Here is a 23,869-nt window from a genome sequence, read left to right on the forward strand (position 1 = left end):
GCATTTTCATGGGGCAATTCAATTTCCAACAATGTCCTTCTGACATAATCTGAAAGCAGCTTGTCTGACTGCTGTTGTAGCTGATTATTGCCTCTATTATAGCTACCACAGATAGGCAAGGACTAGAAAGCATTTATACTTAGTGATCTTGTTTTTTTTCTTGGGGTTTCATTATTCCTTTGCTCACTGAGAAATATGGAATGCAGTATTCACACTGAGTTGGGCCTTAAGGATCATGCATCATTCACCATGTGAATTCATTTAAATAATCTTCTCGCCGAAGTTTGCGCTCTGAAAAGGAAATTCCCATATATGAAAATGCAACAAGCCCAGGGGCAAAGATTATCGTGTCACCGCCTAGTCTATTGCATACTTGTTCTATTATAACACTCACTCCTACAGATCTTTGGTGTTTATTTTCACTTTTTAGCAGTGTATCTGGTTCTCTAGCTTAACATGGCTACCAGTTCTCTCCCTACATCTCCTGCTTTCACTTGCTCCGTGTGTCAAATATTTAGTTACATCTCTACAGAGTCTCCTCTAAATTCAATTCAGTTCAATTCAATTCATTTTTATTTATATAGCGCCAAATACAACAAATGTCATCTCAAGGTACTTAGATAATAAAGTCCAATTCAAGCCAATTGGAATTCAATTAATTGTAATCATAATTATTCATAAAATAATCCAATTCATTCATATAGAGCCAATTCAAAAACAATTTCCTAGCTAAGGAAACCAACAGATTGCACTGAAACTTTTTTTTTTTTTTCAATCTTCCGTCCTGAGCGTGCCTGAGGCGACTGTGGAGAGAAACGACTCCTTTTTAACAGGAAGAAACCTCTGGCAGAACCAGACTCAGGAAGGGTGGCCATCCGCCTCGACCAGCTGGGGTTTGAGAAGACAGAAAGGGGGGCGGCACTGTAACACCATTCAAAGGATACCTGTTGGAACAGGGAAACACGAGTTAATGACCATAATAATATCACATATACATAAAGAGAGTAAAGTGAGGAAAGGTGTGACAGATGAGGCCCCCCAGAAGTCTGGACCTATAGCAGCTTAACTATGGGATGTTTCAGGATCACCTGAGCCATCCCTAACTATAAGCTTTATCAAAAAGGAAAGTTTTAAGCCTGGTCTTAAAAGTGGAAAGGGTGTCTGCTTCCCGGACATTTACTGGCAGCTTATTCCACAGAGAGGGGCCTGATAACTGAAGGCTCTGCCTCCCATTCTACTTTTAGAAACTCTGGGAACCTCAAGTAAACCTGCAGTTTGGGAACGAAGTGCTCTGTTAGGAAAATATCTTACAATGAGATCTTTAAGATATGATGGAGCTCGGTCATTAAGAGCTTTATATGTAAGAAGAAGAATCTTAAATTCTATTCTGAATTTAACAGGGAGCCAATGAAGAGAAGCTAAAACTGGAGAAATATGATCTCTCCTGTTAGTTCTCATCAAAACTCTGGCTGCAGCATTTTGGATCAGCTGAAGGCTTTTCAGAGAATATGTGGGACAGCCCAATAATAAAGAATTACAGTAGTCCAATCTTGAAGTAACAAATGCATGGAGCAGTTTTTCTGCATCACTCTGAGACAAGATGTTCCTGATTTTAACAATATTACGAAGATGAAAGAAGGCAGTCCTAGAAACCTGTTTTATATGCGAGTCAAATGATAAATTCTGGTCAAAAATAACTCCAAGGTTCCTCACTGTAGAACTAGAAGCCAAGGAAATACCATCTAGAGTAACTATATAGCTAGACAGTTTCTCCCTGAAGCGCTCAGGTCCAAAGATAACGACTTCAGTTTTGTCTGAATTTAGAAGCAGACAGTTCTGAGTCATCCAGGTCTTTATGTCTTTAAGACATGCTTGCAGTCTGACCAACCTATTGGGTTCATCTGGTTTTATAGATAAGTACAGCTGAGTATCATCAGCATAGCAATGGAAATTTATGCCATGCTGTCTAATAATGTTACCTAATGGAAGCATGTATAAAGTAAAAAGAATCGGTCCAAGCACAGAACCCTGAGGAACTCCATGACTTACTCTGGTGTGTGAGGAAGATTCTTCATTTACAAGAACAAACTGAAATCTATCAGATAAATATGACTTAAACCAGCCTAATGTAGTTCCTTTAATCCCAATAACATGTTCAAGTCTGTTTTAGACCCAATCCCAACCAGACTGTTCAAGGAGGTTTTCCCATTAATTGACACTTCCATATTGGATTTGATCAATCTGTCTTTGTTGACAGGATATGTACCTCAGACTTTTAAGGTTGCTGTAATTAAACCTTTACTTAAAAAACCTACTCTTGATTCAGAAGTGTTGGCTCATTATAGACCTATATCCAATCTCCCTTTTATGTCTAAAGTTCTTGAAAAAATAGTTGCAGCTCAGCTTTGTGATCATTTACACAGAAATAATCTGTTTGAAGAGTTTCAGTCAGGATTCAGAGTGCATCATAGCACAGAAACTGCACTGCTGAAAGTTACCAATGATCTCCTCTTAGCCTCTGATAGCGGACTTGTGTCTGTGCTTGTCCTGTTGGATCTCAGTGCTGCATTTGATACGGTCGATCACAGTATCTTATTACACAGACTTGAACATGTTATTGGGATTAAAGGAACTGCATTAGGCTGGTTTAAGTCATATTTATCTGATAGATTTCAGTTTGTTCTTGTAAATGAAGAATCTTCCTCACACACCAGAGTAAGTCATGGAGTTCCCCAGGGTTCTGTGCTTGGACCGATTCTTTTCACTTTATACATGCTTCCATTAGGTAACATTAATAGACAGCATGGCATAAATTTCCATTGCTATGCTGATGATACCCAGTTGTACTTATCTATAAAACCAGATGAACCCAATAGGTTGGTCAGACTACAAGCATGTCTTAAAGACATAAAGACCTGGATGACTCAGAACTGTCTGCTGCTAAATTCAGACAAAACTGAAGTCGTTATCTTTGGACCTGAGCGTTTCAGGGAGAAATTGTCTAGCCATATAGTTACTCTAGATGGTATTTCCTTGGCTTCTAGTTCTACAGTGAGGAACCTTGGAGTTATTTTTGACCAGAACTTATCATTTGACTCGCATATAAAACAGGTTTCTAGGACTGCCTTCTTTCACCTTCGTAATATTGTTAAAATCAGGAACATCCTGTCTCAGAGTGATGCAGAAAAACTAATTCATGCATTTGTTACTTCAAGATTGGACTACTGTAATTCTTTATTATTGGGCTGTCCCACATATTCTCTGAAAAGCCTTCAGTTGATCCAAAATGCTGCAGCCAGAGTTCTGATGAGAACTAACAGGAGAGATCATATTTCTCCAGTTTTAGCTTCTCTTCATTGGCTCCCTGTTAAATTCAGAATAGAATTTAAGATTCTTCTCCTTACATATAAAGCTCTTAATGACCGAGCTCCATCATATCTTAAAGATCTCATTGTAAGATATTTTCCTAACAGAGCACTTCGTTCCCAAACTGCAGGTTTACTTGAGGTTCCCAGAGTTTCTAAAAGTAGAATGGGAGGCAGAGCCTTCAGTTATCAGGCCCCTCTATTGTGGAATAAGCTGCCAGTAAATGTCCGGGAAGCAGACACCCTTTCCACTTTTAAGACCAAGCTTAAAACTTTCCTTTTTGATAAAGCTTATAGTTAGGGATGGCTCAGGTGATCCTGAAACATCCCATAGTTAAGCTGCTATAGGCCTAGACTGCTGGGGGGCCTCATCTGACACACCTTTCCTCACTTTACTCTCTTTATGTATATGTGATATTATTGTGGTCATTAACTCGTGTTTCCCTGTTCCAACAGATATCCTTTGAATGGTGTTACAGTGCCGCCGCCGCTGCGGCCCTCCCCCCCTTTCTGTCTTCTCAAACCCCAGCTGGTCGAGGCGGATGGCCACCCTTCCTGAGTCTGGTTCTGCCAGAGGTTTCTTCCTGTTAAAAGGGAGTCGTTTCTCTCCACAGTCGCCTCAGGCACGCCGCTCAGGACGGGAGATTGGACCGAAAAACAAAAAGTTTTCAGTGCAATCTGTTGGTTTTCTTAGCTAGGAAATTGTTTTTGAATTGGCTCTATATGAACGAATTGGATTATTTTATGAATTATGATTATTATTAATTAATTGAATTCCAATTGGCTTGAATTGGACTTACTATATAAGTGCCTTGAGATGACATTTGTTGTTTTTGGCGCTATATAAATAAAAATGAATTGAATTGAATTGAAAGTCTGTGTAATAAGATACTGTGATCGACCGTATCAAATGCAGCACTGAGATCCAACAGGACAAGCACAGACACAAGTCCGCTATGAGAGGCTAAGAGGAGATCATTGGTAACTTTCAGCAGTGCAGTTTCTGTGCTATGATGCACTCTGAATCCTGACTGAAACTCTTCAAACAGATTATTTCTGTGTAAGTGATCACAAAGCTGAGCTGCAACTATTTTTTCAACAACTTTAGACATAAAAGGGAGATTGGATATAGGTCTATAATGAGCCAACACTTCTGAATCAAGAGTAGGTTTTTTAAGTAAAGGTTTAATTACAGCAACCTTAAAAGTCTGAGGTACATATCCTGTCAACAAAGACAGATTGATCAAATCCAATATGGAAGTGTCAATTAATGGGAAAACCTCCTTGAACAGTCTGGTTGGGATTGGGTCTAAAACACAAGTTGATGGTTTAGAAGAGACTATTGCTGTTGTTAGTTCAGAGAGATCAACTGGACAGAAGCCGTCTAAATACAAATCAGGTTCTAAAGATACTTCTAAAGCTGCTGTACTTGATGATACATCACTGATAATAGTGGGAAGGACTCCATCAATCTTCTCTCTGATAGAAACAATTTTATTAATAAAGAAGCTCATGAAATCATCACTGCTGAGAGTTAAAGGAATAACTGGCTCAACAGAGCTCGGACTCTTAGTCAGACTGGCTACAGTGCTGAAAAGAAACCTGGGATTGTTCTTATTCTCTTCTATCAATGATGAATAATAAGCAGTTCTAGCTTTACGAAGGGCTTTCTTATATGTTATTAAACTATCTTTCCAGACTAATTGAGACTCTTCTAAATTAGAGGAACGCCACTGTCTCTCCAGCTTTCTTGCAGTCTGCTTTAAAGCACGCAGCTGTGAATTATACCAAGGAGCCAACCTCTTCTGACTGATTACCTTCCTTTTCAGAGGGGCAACATTGTCCAGTGCTGTACGCATTGAAACTATAGTGCTGTCAACAAGAGAGTCAAGTGCTGCTGGAGTAAAGTTTAGGTAGTCGTCCTCTGTCATATCTGCACATGGCAGTGAAGAAAAGGATGATGGAATTAATTCTTTAAATCTGGTTACAGCATCCTCTGATAGACACCTTCTATACGTAAATTTCTTCTCAGAAACTGTATAGTCAAGTAATGTAAACTCAAAGGTTATCAGAAAATGGTCAGATAAGACAGAGTTATGAGGGAACACTGTTAACTGTTCACTCTCAATGCCATAAGTCAGCACAAGATCAAGGGTGTGATTAAGGCAGTGAGTCGGTCTGTGTACACTCTGAGAAAATCCAATAGAGTCTAATATAGAATTAAAGTTCATATTCAGGCTGTCATTTTCAACATCTACATGAATATTAAAGTCACCCACTACAATGGCTTTATCTGTACTCAGCACTAACTGGGATAAAAACTCTGAGAATTCAGACAGAAACTCAGAATAAGGGCCAGGTGGATGATACACAACAACAAACACAAGAGGTTTCTGGGATTTCAACTTTGCGTGGGAAAAACTGAGAATCAGAGATTCAAAAGAGCTCAAACTAATCTTGGGTCTGGGACTGATTAGTAACCCTGATCTGAAAATAGCTGCCACTCCTCCTCCTCTGCCTGTGGTTCCAGGAACGTGAACATTTAAACAGTCAGAGGGAATTGATTCATTAATGCTAACATGATCCTCCTGCTGCAGCCAGGTTTCTGTAAGACAAAATATATCAATATGATGATCACAAATCAACTCATTCACTACCAGAGACTTCGAAAGGAGAGATCTGATATTCAGCAAACCACATTTAATAGTTTGATGTTTTTGTTCAGTTAAAGTTTTTGTTTTAAATTTTTTTTGCACAAGAGGATTTGCTCCTTTTGTGTTAATTGATTGGGTGGGTAGCAGCAGGTGGGAAGCTGCAGAGAAGTGTGTAAGACTACAAGACTAAAGAGTATGATATAAAAAAAATCCAATGTGTATATTAAAAAGCTACTCAATATCACTGCCACCATATGAGTGCAAGTAGATCTAATGATTTGCAATTGTACATTTTGATTAATGTACAGCAGGGGAAAATGCTGAAACATGTAAGAATGTTTGAGTGTTATTTTATCACTAGTTGTTTTAAATGCTCTTTTAATTTAAATTCAGTTAAATTTTATTTAGATAGCGCCAAATCACAAGAAATGTCATCTCAAGACACTTCAAAGATACAGTCCAATTCTCGCAAATTATAATACAATTAATTGTAATACAATTAAAATCCAATCAAATCCAAACAATTCAATTCCAAATTAGTTAAATTCATACAGGGCCTATATATATATTTTTAAAAAAGTTGCCTACCTAAAGACACCAACAGATTTTTTAACTTTTTTTAATACTGAGCAAGCTTAGGTCGATAATGGAACAGGAAGAAACCCCTGGCAGAACCAGATTGAGGAAGGGTGGCCTTGTACCTTGACTGGCTGGGGGTTGAAAGGATAGGAAAGAGGGCACAACAAGCTCTGTAACACCAGAACAGGGATACCTGCTGAGAAAGAAAAAACAAGTAAGTGAAAGCAATAATGTTGTATGCCAATGTTAATAATTTTCTAAGTAAAGAATAAAAGAGAGCAGAGTGTGGAGAGGGGCATCATGAGTCCCCCAGCAGTCTAGGCCTATAGCAGCATAATTAATTATGTTTCAAGGTCCCCTGAGACATCTCTAACTATAAGCTTAATCAAAAAGGAAATTTTGAGATCTTTAAGATGATATTCTGGATTTAACCAAGAGCCAACAAAGAGAAGCTAAAACTGAAGAAGTATGATCTCTCATCAGAACTCTGGCTGCAGTATTTTGGATCAGCTGAGGGCTTTTCAGATCATTTTTTGGGACAATGTAATAATAAAGAATTACAGTATTCCAATGTTGAAGTAAGAAATGCATTGACCAGTTTTTCTGCATCACTCTGACAAAATGTTCCTGATTTTGGCAATATTAGGAAGGTTGAAAAAGGCAGTCCTAGAAACTTGTTTTATATGTGAGTCAAAGGAAAGATCCTGGTAAAAACAAACAAACAAAAAAAACCTCCAAAGTTCCTCACTGTAGTACTAGAAGCCAAGGAAATACCATGTACAGTAACTATATTGCTAGACATAAAAGAAAGATCGATAATTAGCTAACACTCCTGGATCAAGAGTAGTTTTTTTTAAGTAAAGGTTTAGCTACAGCAACCTTAAAACTCTGTGGTACATGGTTAGCTCAGAGAGTTCGACAGGACAAAAGCAGTCCATCCATCCATCCATCCATTATTTTCCGCTGCTCCGGGGATCGGGTCGCGGGGGCAGCAGCTTGAGCAGAGAAACCCAGACGTCCCTGTCCCCGGCCACTTCCTCCAGCTCTTCTGGGGGGACCCCGAGGCGTTCCCAGGCCAGCCGAGAGACATAGTCTCTCCAAAGTATCCTGGGTCTTCCCCGGGGCCTCCTCCCAGTGGGACGGGGCGAGAACAACTCACCGGGGAGGGGTCCAGGAGGCATCCAAACCAGATGCCCGAGCCACCTCATCTGACTCCTCTCGATGCGGAGGAGCAGCGGTTCTACTCCGAGCCCCTCCCGGATGACCGAGCTTCTCACCCTATCTCTAAGGGAGAGCCCAGACACCCTGCGGAGGAAACTCATTTCGGCCGCTTGTATCCGCGATCTCGTTCTTTCGGTCACTACCCACAGCTCGTGACCATAGGTGAGGGTAGGAACATAGATTGACCGGTAAATCGAGAGCTTCGCCTTCTGGCTCAGCTCCTTCTTCACCACGACGGGCCGGTGCAGAGCCCGCATCACTGCAGACGCCGCACCGATCCGCCTGTCAATCTCCTGCTCCATTCGTCCCTCACTCGTGAACAAGACCCCGAGATACTTGAACTCCTCCACTTGGGGAAGGATCTCATTCCCGACCCGGAGAGGGCATTCCACCCTTTTCCGGCCCAGGACCATGGTCTCGGATTTGGAGGTGCTGATTCTCATCCCAGCCGCTTCACACTCGGCTGCGAACCGCTCCAGTGAGAGCTGAAGGTCACGGCCCGACGACGCCAACAGAACCACATCGTCCGCAAAAAGCAGAGACCCGATTCTAAGGTCGCCAAACCGGACCCCCTCAACGCCCTGGCTGCGCCTAGAAATTCTGTCCATAAAAATTATGAACAGAATCGGTGACAAAGGGCAGCCCTGACGGAGTCCAACCCTCACAGGAAACATGTCCGACTTACTGCCGGCAATGCGGACCAAACTCTGACACCGGTCATACAGAGACCGAACAGCCCATATCAAGGAGTCCGGCACTCCATACTCCCGGAGCACCCCCCACAAGAGTCCCCGAGGGACACGTTCGAACGCCTTCTCCAAGTCCACAAAACACATGTAGACCGGTTGGGCGAACTCCCATGCTCCCTCCAGGATCCTGCGGAGGGTATAGAGCTGGTCCACTGTTCCACGGCCAGGACGAAAACCACACTGCACCTCCTGAATCCGAGATTCGACTAACCGGCGGATCCTCCTCTCCAGTACCCCCGAAAAGACCTTACCAGGGAGGCTGAGGAGTGTGATCCCCCTATAGTTGGAACACACCCTCCGGTCCCCCTTTTTAAAGAGGGGGACCAACACCCCGATCTGCCAGTCCAGAGGCACTGCCCCCGATGTCCACGTGACCCTCAGGACAGACCTCATCCACCCCCGGAGCCTTGCCACCGAGGAGTTTTTTGACCACCTCGGCAACCTCAGCCCCAGAAATGGGAGGCCCCACGTCCGAGCTCCCCAACTCTGCTTCCTCATCGGAAGACGTGTCGGTAGGATTAAGGAGGCCCTCGAAGTACTCCCCCCACCGACTCACGACGTCCCTAGTTGAAGTCAGCAGAGCCCCGCCCTCACCATACACGGTGTTGACGGTGCACCGCTTTCCCCCCCTGAGCCGCCGGATGGTGGACCAGAAACTCCTCAAGGCCGTCCGGAAGTCGTTCTCCATGGCCTCCCCGAACTCCTCCCAAGCCCGAGTTTTTGTCTCAGCAACCGCCGAGGCTGCGTTCCGCTTGGCCTGTCGGTACCCATCAGCTGCTTCCAGAGTCCCACTGGCCAAAAAGGCCCGATAGGACTCCTTCTTCAGCTTGACGGCTTCCCTCACCACTGGGGTCCACCAGCGGGTTCGGGGGTTGCCGCCACGACAGGCACCGACCACCTTACGGCCACAGCTCCGGTCGGCCGCCTCAACAATGGAGGCACGGAACATGGCTCATTCGGGCTCAATGTCCCCCACCTCCCCCGGGACATGGTTGAAGCTCTGCCGGAGGTGGGAGTTGAAACTCCTCCTTACAGTGGATTCCGCCAGCCGTTCCCAACAGACCCTCACAATACATTTGGGCCTGCCAGGTCTGACCGAGCACTCTCTAGTGCCTCCTCCAGGGACTCCAAAAAGGGTGGGTACTCTGAACTGCTGTTCGGTGCATAAGCACAAACAACAGTCAGGACCCGTCCCCCCACCCTAAGGCGAAGGGAGGCTACCCTCTCGTCTACTGGGGTGAACCCCAATGTACAAAAGCAGTCAAAATGTTTATTATTATAACCTTTATTTAACCAGGAAGATCCCAAATACAAATCATGAAGCTGTCACTACTGAGGGTTAAAGGAATACATGGCTCAACAGGATTTTTTGTCATAACTATATGGCACTGTTTCTACTCTACCGTACATTTATTTCTGAATTTGAAATATACTCTTTTTTTTTAACATTCTTTTTATTGAACATTTTCAAGATTGTAACAGTCCAGCACAGTGCATATACAGATTATTTGAGAAATGTAGCAAATCCAGAATACAACCACAGCAATGAACTCAAAAGTCCTTATAAGTCCAGCGTTCAGGCAATAGTCCTCTGAGTTCTCAGGTACTTCAACACTTTGCCAAACTTTGCCGTAAAAAGATCCTTCCGTCCGTTGATACTAAATCTCAGTCCTTCCAGAGAGATATAGTCCGATATCGATGATTTCCACTGATGTATTGAAAGAGATTCGTCTCCTACCCATTTCGTCATAACAGCCTTTCGGCCCAACATAAGCAAAAAATGTACAGTGTTTTTGTGTGATCTTAATGATTTAGGGACAAAGCCCAGTAGACATAGTAATGGGTTAGGCTGTAATTGCTGCTTGATTATCACACTAACCTCAGCACATACAGTTTGCCAGAACCGTTGAATGTTTTCACATTCCCATAGGCAGTGAAATCTTGTCCCTAGAAATATATTCTTTTTAAAAGTAAGTAAGGGCTTGATCCTGGTAGCCCATTTATACTACCCATATCAGATGATGTTCTTGCTGATGACTTGCTTTGTGAGGCATACTTCTTTATGCAAAGCGATTTACTTTTGTAAGTAGGTAAAGCAAAGGCAATGACAGAGTATTGGCTTGTACATCTGTTCAAGAGCTCACTGTCATCCATTGAGGAATAACTTCCTGTTTCACAATGAATTCAGCCCTAAATGGGAAGGTTGTGGAGATTAAACAATTTTAGCATATAAATCTGTTCAGGGGACGACTGTTATCCAGCAAGTGAAGTTTGGTAAAGATTGGACTTTGTATGTGTAAAAGAATATCTACTTCCTGTTTAAGGATGAAATATCAAAAAAATTCGCCATAATTCTCAACTTTAAGAAAGTACCACCATAAAAGGCTCAACTCTTTTCTTACACACTTTTAAGTGTGAGGGATAAATCACTGAGGAATTGTAAGCCATGAACTAAAAATGACCGTATGCTGGTATCCGTGGGCAGGGCTATGGTGTTGGCATGCATATAGATCTGATGAAGGCTGAACCCTGTAAATGTGGTGCTGCTCAGATGAGATATGAGGGATTTATAGTTTAAAATTTGCCTCACTGCCACAGCTACGCCCTACAGCGAAAACTCACAGTTTTGTAAGGGAAGTGTTGTAATTGTAATTGTAATTAATTTAATGACCACACAGCCAAGCTGGTGGAATTTGTTTACATTACAGCTCTTTGTACAGGTTCCAACATAACATTGAACATATAGTATGACATACATACAAACAGACACATACATACGTCACACATAAATACATAAATACATAAGGGTCATACATAATTCATATCAACAACAGTCCTCAGCGACAGCATAAAATAGACAGTCCTCAATGTTTGGAGTTCAGAAGAGTTATTGCTATGGGAATGAAACTGTTTTTGAAGCGGGTTGTTCTGGAAGTGACTGTCCTGTAACGCCTTGTCCACTTGTTATCAGTCTTCTGCACACATTTGATGTTGATAAGGTGAACACTGTCAGAGCTAAGAGGGAAACTGTGATCCCTTTTGCCAATGGCTCGCGCTATGACAGTGAGAAAATATTGACAACAAAGCAAGGCTGCTCAATTTCTCCATTGATAAAATAATTTCATAACTCTACAACATAAAAAATTCATAAAAAAACATGTAGAATATAGCATATACTTTGTTGTCTACAGTAGTAGATCAACCCTCATCTTACTTTGAAGCTCCCAGCTCCCTGAAGTGACGTCGACGCAGCTTTAGCTGCAGAGAAGCTATCAGGCTTGTGTTGATAATAATAAACTCCTGGACTATTTTCAAACTTCCAAATGCATCGCTTTGTGAGTATAGACCATATTTGTACTACTGTAGAAGTTTGGTGTCATGGCATGTGATTTTAGTGTGGTAATTTTGGAGATACTGCCAGGATCCATTAACCCTTGTACGAAGCTATTCGGGATACCTCAGTAACTCAGCTGATGTTCAGCCAATATCGAAAAAACTGCGGGTGGGCTACTTGGCTGGATATCACGGTTCAAATGACCCCAGGGTGAATCTACTCCGGAGTATCACTTTAAAGGATAAGACCGGTTTTTTGACATTGGGCCCTTGATTTCACATTATAACATGATGTTCTACTCACCCCTGCTTGTTGTTGGTCATTTGGAGCTGTTCCGAAGATATTCGCGAGGCGTCCGGCTGCTCTCTTGAGATATTCGGCCATGAAACGGTTTCCTATGGGCAAGCTTATACAGGTACAAACTATGCTGTTTATAATTTATTAATTACTCTACACCAGCACTGATAACGTGGAGGTGCGTCGCTTACTTAAAAAAATCCGGGTTACTAATTTTGAATTTTAGCCGAATGAATAAATAGGCAGCAGGTCTGTGGGCTGCCTGTGGCAGTAGCACGACGATGACGTCAGTAACACCCACTTTACGACAAAAAAATCAAAATTACAATAACCCGGATTTTTTTAAGTAAGCGACGCACCTCCACGTTATCAGTGCTAGTGTAGAGTAATTAATAAATTATAAACAGCATAGTTTGTGCCTGTATAAACTTGCCCATAGGAAACCGTTTCATGGCCGAATATCTCAAGAGAGCAGCCAGACGCCTCGCGAATATCTTCGGAACAGCTCCAAATGACAAACAACAAGCAGGGGTGAGTAGAACATCATGCTATAATGTGAAATCAAGGGCCCAATGTCAAAAAACCGGTCTTATCCTTTAAGTTCACTCTTATGGAGTCATTTAAATGTTCCTCAGTCAGTCTCGTTCTGACCTTTGATTTCAGGACATTCATGTCAGAAAAAGCTGACTCACAGGTATGTAGAGCCAAACAAAGCAGACATTTTCAGAGCTGCTTGGTGAAGATTTTCATAATTATCTGGCTCTACCAAGCTCCAGAAATGCTGTGAATGCTGCTGAGACTAAATGCACATTGTTTTGAAGGTTTATAACCTCCATTTCCATTTCCACAGGATCAACACAGAAAAGTTCAGCCATCTGTCCTGAAATCTCACTTATGTCCACATTCATGAAAGGGTTGGCCATAAATGTCACACAGGGCTCAAGTTTCTCAAAGTCACTGAATCTGTCAGCAAACTCCTGTCCAAGCCTTGATAAGAGGTCACAATACTTGGACACATTTAAAACGCTGGCTGCACCTGTGTGACTGTCCTGCATCTTTGAGATAAGAGGGGAAGTGCTGAAATCTTCTGCTTTTCACTTGCTGAATGTACAATGACAGTTTTGCACTGAACGACAACACTGATCATGTTGTCGCCATCGTAAACTCCTTCTCACTAGCCTAGCAAGCCAGACCTGTACAGCTTTTATTGACGCTGTACGGTTGTCTGTTAAGTTCCCTCTGCACTCAACGCCACGCAATAGGATGGCGCAACAACCAATCAGAGCGTCGTCCCACCAACAGAGCAAGCTGGTAAATTAAACTTTTACTGTACCCGGTGAGCAAAACTCCAAAAACGTCCTTTTTTTTCAAGAAAAACTTAAGTGCAGTTATCTGTTCGTCTCGCAAAGAAAAATTTATATTTAAATCTTCTAGAGTCGCTGCCAAAGCCAACTCGAAAGCCTGTTGGCTGGGCGCAGCCATTGTTTACCTCTCTCTGGAACTTTTTTTTTTTTTTTTTTTTTTTTTAAATGAACTTTATTGAAAAAGGTGGTACATACAAACAATTATTCATTGAACAGCAGACATGTGCTTCAATATTTCTGTATCTATGTATCAACAAAAATAAATAAATGATAAATAATTATTATTTTTTTTAAACAATGTAAAGGACAATTTAGATTAGATTAGGCTACATTAAATCAACTAAAAGAAAAAAACAAACAATAAACAAAACACAAAACTAGAGGAATACATTAAAGAACATTCAAAAGTCTTTCATTTTTCTCATTATTGACAAACTTAAGAGACTTGAAAAGAGCGGACATTTCTAACATAAAAACATTAAAGAAAGGCTGATTTTTCTGCCATTTTTGTTTGTGAATAAAAAACTTAGCTTGCAAAATATAAAAGTTAACTAAAAATTCAAACGATGGATCTTTTGAGTTTTCATAGTAAAAGAAAATATCTTTAAGAGAGAAAACATAATGGCCATGCTGTGCAAAAAGATAAGAACTGAGGTTTGCTAGAAATTGTTTCACTAAGTTACAGTCAAAAAATAAATGTACAAGAGTTTCACCTTCTTCATCACAAAAAGAACAATTAAAACTTAAGTCTGTGTGTTTGGAAATATATACATTTGTAGGGTAAATCTTGTGGAGAATTTTAAAATGACTTTCTTTTATTTTATTTGTTATACAATATTTATGAGGTAGCAACCAAGCCTTCTTCCAAATGATACCTTGAACTAAAGAATTCCAAAAAAATTTCCCTCTAGGAGTAATTCTGTTTCTTTGCTGAAGAGACTGACGCACATGTTTATTGGAACATTTTTTAATCAAATATATTAATGCCATTCAATATTATTTCTGAATAGGGAGAAGGAGTAGGTAAATTATATGACAAGTGACTTTTAATTAGAAGAGCTAATCCTTGAGGGATTGCTTTGATTATTGTGTTAAATTGACGGAAGGGTATAGGAAAGTAGTACCGTGACAAAAACTGCTCATATGTCAACAAAGTGCCAGAATTATTAAACAATGAAAAAATATTACATATACCATGTTCAAACCACTTAGGGTAAAATAAAGTTTTGTTTCTTACAGTGATGTCAGAATTGTTCCAGATAAACACTTTATGGGGGGAGAAGTTATGAACAAAGCACATTCTCCAAGCAAGTAGGCATTGCCTATGGAAATTAAAAAGTTTAATAGGCAATTTAGATGGGACAAAGTTGCACTTAAGAATAAAAGAAAGACCACCTAATTTGTTGAATATGTGATTAGGGATAAAAAACCACAGTGAGTTAGGTTGTAAAAGGCATCTTCGAATCCATCCAGTCCTGAAGGAATCAATTGTGTTAGAGAAGTCTAAAAAGTCTAGACCTCCATTAGCTTTACAATCAGTCAGCACTTCCTTCTTTAATTTATGAGGTTTATTTTTCCATATGAAATCCAGAAATATTTTGTTGATCTGTTTTATTGTTTGATCCTTCAAATATAGGGAGAGAGCGGGATAAACAAAATGAGAAAGACCATCTGCTTTAGATAGCAAAGTTCTTCCATATATACTTAAATCTCGTTGTAACCAAGAATTAAAGATGTTCTTGGCTTTTATTATTTTTCCTGCAAAATTCAGTTCCTCTCTAATCTTGGGATCCTTAGTTAATTGTATTCCTAAATATTTAACTGTTTGTTTTACTGGGATGTTATCCAATACTGTGTCATTGCATTCCTTTAGGGGTAATATTTCACATTTTGAAGTGTTCAACTTGAGACCTGATACATTAGAAAATTGCTCTACAAGAGCCAGCGCATGAGGAAGTTGTACTTTATCTTGTAAAAACAAAATCGTGTCATCTGCCAGTTGTGATATTTTGATTTCCTTCTCAAAAATGGTTAGGCCCTTTAAATCAGGATCATTAAGTATACTTAAAGCAAGAAGCTCTGTCACTAATATAAATAAAAAGGGAGAGAGAGGACACCCTTGCCTTATTCCACGCTCAACATTAAGTCTTTGGGTAGTGTTATGGTTAACTATTACAGAGCTGTTTATGTCATTATAAAGTGTCTGAATTACATTAATAAAGGGTTGACCAAATCCAAATAGCTTGAGAGATTGAAAAATAAACCGATGTTCAATGGAGTCAAAGGCTTTGTAAAAGTCTAGCAGTAGCATGAGAGCTTCAGAGTGTACCTCATCTGAATAATCTAAAAGATCAAGTACCAATTTCATGTTGTTTGTAATATGGCGATTTTTAATAAAACCTGATTGTGTCTCTGATATGATATCATCAAGCCCAGTTTTAAATCTTTTTGCATAGACTAATGCTAAAATTTTGTAGTCAATTGTTAACAATGATATCGGGCGCCAATTTTCAACAGAATATGCATCTTTCCCTGGTTTGGGGATTAGAGAAATTACTCCTTGCTTCATAGTTGAAGTCATATGCCTCTGCTCAATGCATTCTTTAAACATACACAATAATGGGTTCTCAATGTGTTCCCAGAAATGAACGTAGAATTCTATAGATAACCCATCTATACCTGGGGCTTTGCCTTTCTTCATTGAAAAGAGAGCATTCTTTATTTCAGCTTTAGTTATGTCAGAGTCACAGAGCGACACATAAGAATCATCTACGGTTGGGATGTATTTCTCTATATTTTTAATGAACACTTCCGCATTACAGCTATTAAATTTGGATGTGTATAATTCTTTATAGAAATTATGAATATGTTTTGAAATTAGAGTAGCATCATTACAGATTTTCCCATTAATATTGAGAGAATTCAACATTTTCCTTTGACCATTCCTTTTCTCTAAAGCAAAAAAATAAGTGGAGTTTTTCTCCCCCTCTTCCAGCCATTTGGCTCTGGAGCGCACATAGGCACTTCTTGCCAAATTCAAATAAAGATCATCCAATTGCAAACTGATTTTTTTTTATTTCTAATTTTTCTTCTTCTGTATTATTTTCTTTGGTTAACCCATTTAAGCGTTGCAATAGCTCAGTTTCTAACTGATTCCTTCTAGCCTTAATCAGTTTACATCTTTTAGAGGCAATAAGTCTAGCTTTATATTTAAAAAACTCCCATGTTTGTTTGTATCCATCACTACATTCAGCAAATAGCTCTTTGATAAGTTCTTTAATACAGTCATTGAATTCCTCATCATTTAAAAGGGAATTATTAAATTTCCAGTATCCCCTTATTGCTGGTTTGTTATGTTGGTCACCAATCTTGAGAGTTATGAATTTGTGGTCTGTTAAAGGTGCAGCAGAGTGGGTGATATTTATAACTAGAGACAAAGCAGACTGTGAGACTAAAAAAAGATCAATTCTTGATTTTAATGTCATATTATTGTTAGACCAGGTGAAATCAACTAAGTCTGGGTTAAAGAAACGCCAAGTATCAGTTAAGGACAGGTCAGAAGTTAAAGACAAAATTAAGTTGTTTAAAATTGAATTTTGATTCAACTTTGGTGGAAATCTATCAATTGTAGCATCCATACATTCATTGAAATCCCCTCCTAGAATTAATATTGAACCTTTATATTTGTCACTGAGTAGTTTGGTTTTACTGGAGATCTCAGCAAAAAGGATTTTGTTGAGTTGACTAGAATTATACCCATAGATATTACCTATAATAATGGTAGTGTTATCATGCTTGGCAACAATTAAGACCCATCTACCTTCTAAAGAATGTATCATTTCCAAAACCTCTCCTTTAAATCTGTGAATGAGTATTGCAATACCTGCAGAATGGTTGCTACCATGAGAATAGTATATTCTGTTCCCCCACTGTAATTTCCAAAATTTCCCATCTTCTTCAAGTGAATGTGTCTCTTGTAGCAATACAAAATCTGCCTCACTTCTTTTGCAAAATAAAAATAAAGCCTTTCTTTTCACACTTTCTCGTATTCCTCTAACATTTAAAGACACACAACACAAAGATTCAACCATGAATAAAAAAAAAACTAAAATAAACACTGATTTGCAAGAACTTGCAAAAACTCACCTACAAAGGGAGGTGGATAACAACTTTAATATAGTCTGATGCAAAATAAACATCACCAAATATTAAGCATATTGAAAGCTTCTACATTTTAGCTCACTGAACGAAAAATGACTGACTTTTACTGAGAGTTTACTGGGGAAAAAAATGAAAAGAAACTTTGGCATAGGTTAATATCACCAAATATGAATTCAAATGTTGCTAAGATTGGGAAAGATATCCTATCAATTAGAGGACCTTAAAACTTAAAAATCCAGGATTAAATTAATCAGGCATGCAAACTGGTAAGGGGTGAAAACGGTGACAAGGGTACACGGACACACGGCACGCGCGGAAAAGCGGAAACATGAGACGCATTAAGTTGTAAATTATACAAAATATATATTATAAAATATACAATATGTCCCATTTGCATTAAGTAGAGAACAGCTGTGCAGCATAAAAGATGAATTTATAGGTACAGTAGGCCTATCAATTGCATTTACTGTACTATTATGTGTTTGACATATAACATCACAGGTCTTCAAAAGCATTTAACTGTAGTATCATACATTTAATTACATTAAATTTAACGAAAAAGTTAGTCCCATGGTCCTTAAAGGGATACTACAAGTATGTAGGATTCAAAGTTTAATTAATTACTGCCCCAAGACAGCCTATGCTTAGTAATAGCCTGAACGATGACTCTCCCGACCACTTTCGCGGTCCGCTGTCATTAAACCATGAAAGTGAACGTTTGGCATGCCGAGCCAAACGAGCTCCACGGGAAAAACTTATATCAGCAATTCACTTGACGTACCGCCAGAGGCAAATTTGTATCGACAGCTGGCACTCTAACATGAAAAACATTCTCGCGGCAAGCTTAGTTAAACGGCATTTTTTCATGACAGTGTAAGTTTTGAGACATGCATGCCACGAGCACTACGTAATCCTACATTGTGCCCCTTTTAACTTCGATTGATGGTGCATCATACTGGATGAACACGAGTGCACCTGTAGGCTGTCATCATCAACGGGGGTGTGGGCGAACAGCGAGGGGATGGGGGTCGCACTCTCAAATACGACCTGTGGCAGAGCTCTCCGGACTCTGCATTGATAAACTCACGACGAATGAAACGACCTCCTCAAATGGGCAAAATGTTCCCTCGTCGGGGTCTTGGTTTGCAAGAGTGTAAAATTGTTTTAAATGTTCATAAGGAGAATCGGTGTCTGTCTCCGTGCCATCACTTCCACTAGCCTTTTTTTTTTTTTTTAATTGCAGCGCTTTCTCTCACTCTCTCGCTCGCTCCTCCAGCCCTCCGCGCTCTCGTCGTTGCCTGCTACGCGGCGTTGCTATGCCTTCCCCGCTCTGCTGCAATTCATCACGGGTAACGTCGTGCGGAAGCCAGTATGTTATTCAATTATTCTCAGCCGGACACTACGTTGCCCGCAATGCATTGCGCACACAACGTCAAAACCATTTCTGTCTGGTGATACATGATTTAAGCGGCATCAGCGAGAATACAGGAGGGAGGAACTTTCTCTCGTTGCGTTTCAAAAGAGAAAACAGATGTCACTCAGTTTTCAATGGAAAACAACTTCCAACGTTCATTTACAGTGATGTCTGCCGTTCATGACACATAATGTGAACTCATTCACGTTCAAGTTCTTTATTAAAAAATGTGTTGCGTTCAGTTCAACGTTCACGAAAAAATGAGCGTGTTCAATGAACGCGTTCTTTTGAACAGAGGTGTCAAGTAACGAAGTACAAATACTTCGTTACTGTACTTAAGTACACTTTTTAGGTATCTGTACTTTACTCCACTACTTATTTTTCTGTCTACTTCTTACTTCTACTCATTACATTTTCACACATGTATCTGTACTTTCTATTCCTTACATTTTTCAAAACAAACAGCCTCGTTACTTTTTTTTTTTTTTTAACTCTTGGCTTCAGTTTAATGTTTATGTATTTCACGTCATGTGCGCCATCCAATACAGATCAGTGGCGCCATTCACACCTAGTGAGAACGAGTGTAATTGGATGAATCATATGACGCAAACACTCATCGGTTAGGCTATTGTCAAATTAAATCGTCATTCCTTAGAAGCAGGTGTTCTGCAACGCAAAATGTCAGCTTCAGAAAAAGATGCCGAAATGTCGGACACAGGCGACGGAGATGGAGAGCAAAGAGACCTTCCTCATCCTTGGCCCTATCTTAAAGACTTTTTCAAAATAGTCGGGTGCCAAAATGACTCTTGGAAAATGCAATGTAAACTCTGCACACCCAAGAACCACGTAATTTTGGCGTTCAAGAACTCTCCCTCCAATTTAAAAAAACATGTCGAGGTAAGTTGTAAGCTTATTCTTTGTTAACACCGAACTGTGAACTGATAATTGATATATTTCGCTGTAGCTTGGCTAGCATAGGAACATGCCAAGAAATACCCGGTTAGCAGCTAACAATTGTCAAGGCGTTAGCCTTGCCTCTCTGATATTTTCGGAATAAGCTGTCCCCAATATCTTGTGTGTGCGCTACTACACTCTTGTAAGCTATTAGGCGGTCTAATGTTTATTTTCCCATGTTTATGTAATCATGTGCCGTCACCATTTTTCACTGTCTTCAATTGTGTTGGTTAGTTGTGTGTCCTCCTGGGCAATTGAATTAACAATTTCATAGCCTTCCTTTGTGATACTCTCTTTTGCAAATATTTTCATCACTTAATTTAGGACCATGTTTAATTGGATTATTTTAAATTCACCAAAGTCAAAGTGTGAATTGTGTGAGATGGTGGCACTGGCCACTTACTGTTGAAGAAATGTGGCTGAACAAAACTGTAACTATGTTAACTGTGCCCTCTTAATGAACTAATGTTTTATTGCATATTTTGCAGAGAAAACACGGAACTTATCTGGAGAGATATAAAGCCCTCACTTCAACAGCCCCAAAAAGAAAGGCAGACAGAGCACCACCACAGCCAGGCCCAGCACCCAAACAAGCCAGATTATGGGGCAGCAGGCCAGTGTCCCAGGCCAGTATTGATAAAAAAATCCTTAACTATATTGTGCAAGGTCTACATCCAACTAATACAGTGGAACAGCAGGGGTTTATTGATCTCATACACCATCTCCAACCCAATGTTAATGTCATGTCCCGCAACACTGTAGTCAACAAAATTCAGAAAGCCTCTCTTGAAATGAAAAACAATCTGAAAGCAGCAATGAGTGAAATTGACTTTATTGGCACCACAACAGATTGCTGGACAGCATACAGGCGTGGATTTCTTGGCGTAACTGCGCATTGGATAGACCCTCAGAGTATGACCAGACGGTGCGCTGCCCTAGCCTGTAAACAGCTGAATGGGCCACACACATTCTCTGCCCTTGCCAGTGCATTGAACGAAGTTCACAGTGAATTCAACATCCGAGACAAAATCACACGCACCACGACTGACAACGGGTCTAACTTCATAAAAGCTTTTAAGCTATATGGGCAAACTGATGAAAGCAACAACCCAGGTCCTAGTGTCGAGAGTGCTGAAGCCGACGATGACAATGGTGATGGGAATGATGAAGAACAGGAGAGTGAGGGCATGGAATTCATTGAAGCTGGAGCGATACTTGATGAGGACGACTCCCTGGAATACCAACTACCCAGACACCATCGCTGCGCTTGCCACCTTCTTAATTTGGTGTCAACTGTTGATGTTGAGGAGGCCAATGTCAACAGCGCCTACAAGCGAGTGTCGCGCTCAGCTTTTTCGAAGTGTTGGGGACTTTGGAATAAAAGCTCAAGATCTACCACAGCAGCAGAGGTCATCGAAAAGAACTGCAAACTGCAGTTATTGAGACCAAATGCAACAAGATGGAATTCCCTGTTCTTGGCGGTGGAGAGGATCATAAGAATTACAAGGGAGCAGGGAGAAGGGGCCATCACAGCTGTATGCAGCGCACTGAAGATAGCCATGTATGTACCAGACATTTTATTTTTTGTATTATTCCAATCAGTATTAACTGAAAAGATATAAAATACATATTAATGCATTTCCTCTATGTACTAACCCCTTGTGCAGATGATTTGCATTATTTGTTATTTATTTAATTGAAGGTGTTTTCTGTTCTTTTTCTGTTGATTCATCAGGTTCACACCTGTTGAGCTCGCATTCCTGGCCGAATACATGAAGACCATGGCCCCGGTGGCGAAGGCCCTGGATGTCCTGCAGGGCGAGACGTATGTGCAGATGGGCTGGTTGGTGCCAACGATCACAATACTCAAGAATAAGCTCCAAAACCTCCGCCTTTCCACCAAGTTCTGTAGGCCTTTAATTGATGCTCTACTAAAAGGCCTCGAGAAGCGTTTCGAACACATCCTCACAGAACCAGAGCTGATTGCTGCTGCAATTCTTGTGCCAAAATTCAAGACCAGCTGGACAAGTAATGACTACACCCTGAGACTCGGTAAGTGCTGCTTTTTTTTTTTTTAACTATAATACAGGTGTTTTTCGTTTTGTTCTGTTTTTTTGCTACAAAGTACATTCATGGCTGAAATTGTTGGCACCCTTCAGGATTATTTATTTATTTTTGTACATAATTTAGAAGTTTTTTGAATAACCAAATCAGGCTTTTTTTATATCCAACGCAGCTGAAATGCAGTGATTTTCCTCATTCAACATGGCACCCTTCACAACAAGTGTCCTTTACCAAGATTAAAAGGACACATGTTATAGGTCATCAGATGTCACCTGTGGTAGCATTCAGGGAAATACTGTATCAGTCGATATCTAATTGACTGTAGACTATACATTCTATTGGTTTTCATGGCCAGTGTGAATTTCCCTCAAATACCAACCAGTCAAGGAGGGTGCCAACTGTTTCAGCTCTATCACAAGCATGTGCTGGTGTATTTGTTAGTAACCCATATACAGTTGATCATTGTGCATTTTTTTCACTGTTGTAATTTCAGTGTTTTTGTCTTTTCCCCATATTCATTAGGCCTTGACTACATCAAAGGTCACTTGAAGGACCAAGCTGAGGACGATCAAGCTGAGTGCTCGCCTTCTTCTTCAGACGAGGACTTCTTCTGTTCGATCAAACAGGCCAGTTCTCAAGAAACCCATGCCAAACAGCTGGAGACTTACCTTGGCTCCCCAGGTGACACAATGGATGCACTTAAGACTTTCCCAGCTATTTGCAACCTTTCCCTGAGGCTTAACACTGCACTCCCAGCCTCAGCTGCATGTGAGAGACTGTTTAGTGTAGCGGGACTGATCTTCCGTCCAAAAAGGGCACGTATTGATCACAAGAACTTTGAGAATCAGCTTCTTTTGAGGCTCAACAAAGCATTCTGGTACTCTTATTGGGTATTGCGCACACACCCTCATACACAGTTCTTGAGTGTCCAGTTTCTGAACGGTTCTATGGACCCCATCATTAAATTGATGCATGGTGTTACTAAAAGGTGAGGGTAAAGGATGTGTAATTCATTTATAAATCCTAAGGGCTCAATAGCAGACTCTAGGATGCAATTAAGAAGAATATGTTAAATGCAACTCACTAGCTGGGGACTTTGGCTTCCATTGTGTTTTTTTTTTTCTCAGAAGTTACCAGACAGTGTCTGGTACCAGTTACATTGTTATTGTTTGTACCTGACATACCCTGGGAACAAAAGTCTTATGAAGCAGTCAAGAACAACTCATTACGGAGGGTACATGTGATGCTATTTAGGATTTTTTTTTATGTAGTCTTTTTAAGTTTAAATTTTGGTCTTGATCGTCAGTTATGACAACTGGCATAGTTATATATTTTTTCAGGCAGTAAGACTTTTTTTTGTTTTTTTGATGGGACTGAATTCCAATAAAGTTTGAGAAAGAACATGCTCCTGGAGTGACTTTGTCTTTGACAGTAATGGTTTTATGATTGTTGTCTTGGGCCACATGTAGAACTAATCAGTTTTCAAATTAAGCTTGCAATTCATATAGTGGCATCTACCTTTTTGTGTGTGGGTTTTAAAAAAAAAAAATTATTTAAAGGTTACTTTATACTTTTATACTTTAAGTAGGTTTTGGAGCACATACTTTTTTACTTTTACTTGAGTAAAAAGGTCAAGTTGATACTTCAACTTTTACCAAAGTGTTTTTAAATTGCAGTATCTATACTTTTACTTAAGTAACAAATGTGTGTACT

General features: G+C 40.2%; 1 protein-coding gene and 1 long non-coding RNA gene across 3 annotated transcripts; one reads left to right on the plus strand and one right to left on the minus strand.

The window, feature by feature from the left end:
- Positions 1-146: 146 nt before the first annotated feature.
- Positions 147-13,699, minus strand: LOC142370898 (uncharacterized). 2 transcript variants are annotated; one of them, XR_012767919.1, is made up of 3 exons: positions 13,533-13,699; positions 6,721-6,791; positions 147-944 (listed from the first exon to the last, which is right to left on the minus strand). It is a non-coding gene; the product is annotated as an uncharacterized LOC142370898 (long non-coding RNA). The 2 variants fall into 2 exon arrangements; XR_012767920.1 differs by having other exon boundaries at positions 6,721-6,794.
- A 6,270-nt stretch (positions 13,700-19,969) lies between these two features.
- Positions 19,970-23,204, plus strand: LOC142370722 (uncharacterized). Its single transcript, XM_075453148.1, has 4 exons — positions 19,970-21,653; positions 21,828-22,144; positions 22,679-22,837; positions 23,185-23,204. Exons 1-4 carry the CDS (start codon positions 20,836-20,838, stop codon positions 23,202-23,204), a joined length of 1,314 nt encoding a protein of 437 aa, XP_075309263.1. The 5' UTR covers positions 19,970-20,835.
- The last annotated feature ends 665 nt before the right edge of the window (positions 23,205-23,869 follow it).

This window comes from Odontesthes bonariensis, chromosome 21, assembly GCF_027942865.1.
Source record: "Odontesthes bonariensis isolate fOdoBon6 chromosome 21, fOdoBon6.hap1, whole genome shotgun sequence".
Lineage (NCBI taxonomy): Eukaryota > Metazoa > Chordata > Actinopteri > Atheriniformes > Atherinopsidae > Odontesthes > Odontesthes bonariensis.

Excerpts from the sequence above, each read along its gene's own strand:
- LOC142370722 (XM_075453148.1), top strand. The coding sequence starts at position 20,836 with ATGTCCCGCAACACTGTAGTCAACAAAATTCAGAAAGCCTCTCTTGAA. Across the intron at positions 22,145-22,678 it reads TGACTACACCCTGAGACTCG|GCCTTGACTACATCAAAGGT; the intron begins GTAAGTGCTGCT and ends CATATTCATTAG. Across the intron at positions 22,838-23,184 it reads GACTTACCTTGGCTCCCCAG|GGCTCAATAGCAGACTCTAG; the intron begins GTGACACAATGG and ends ATAAATCCTAAG.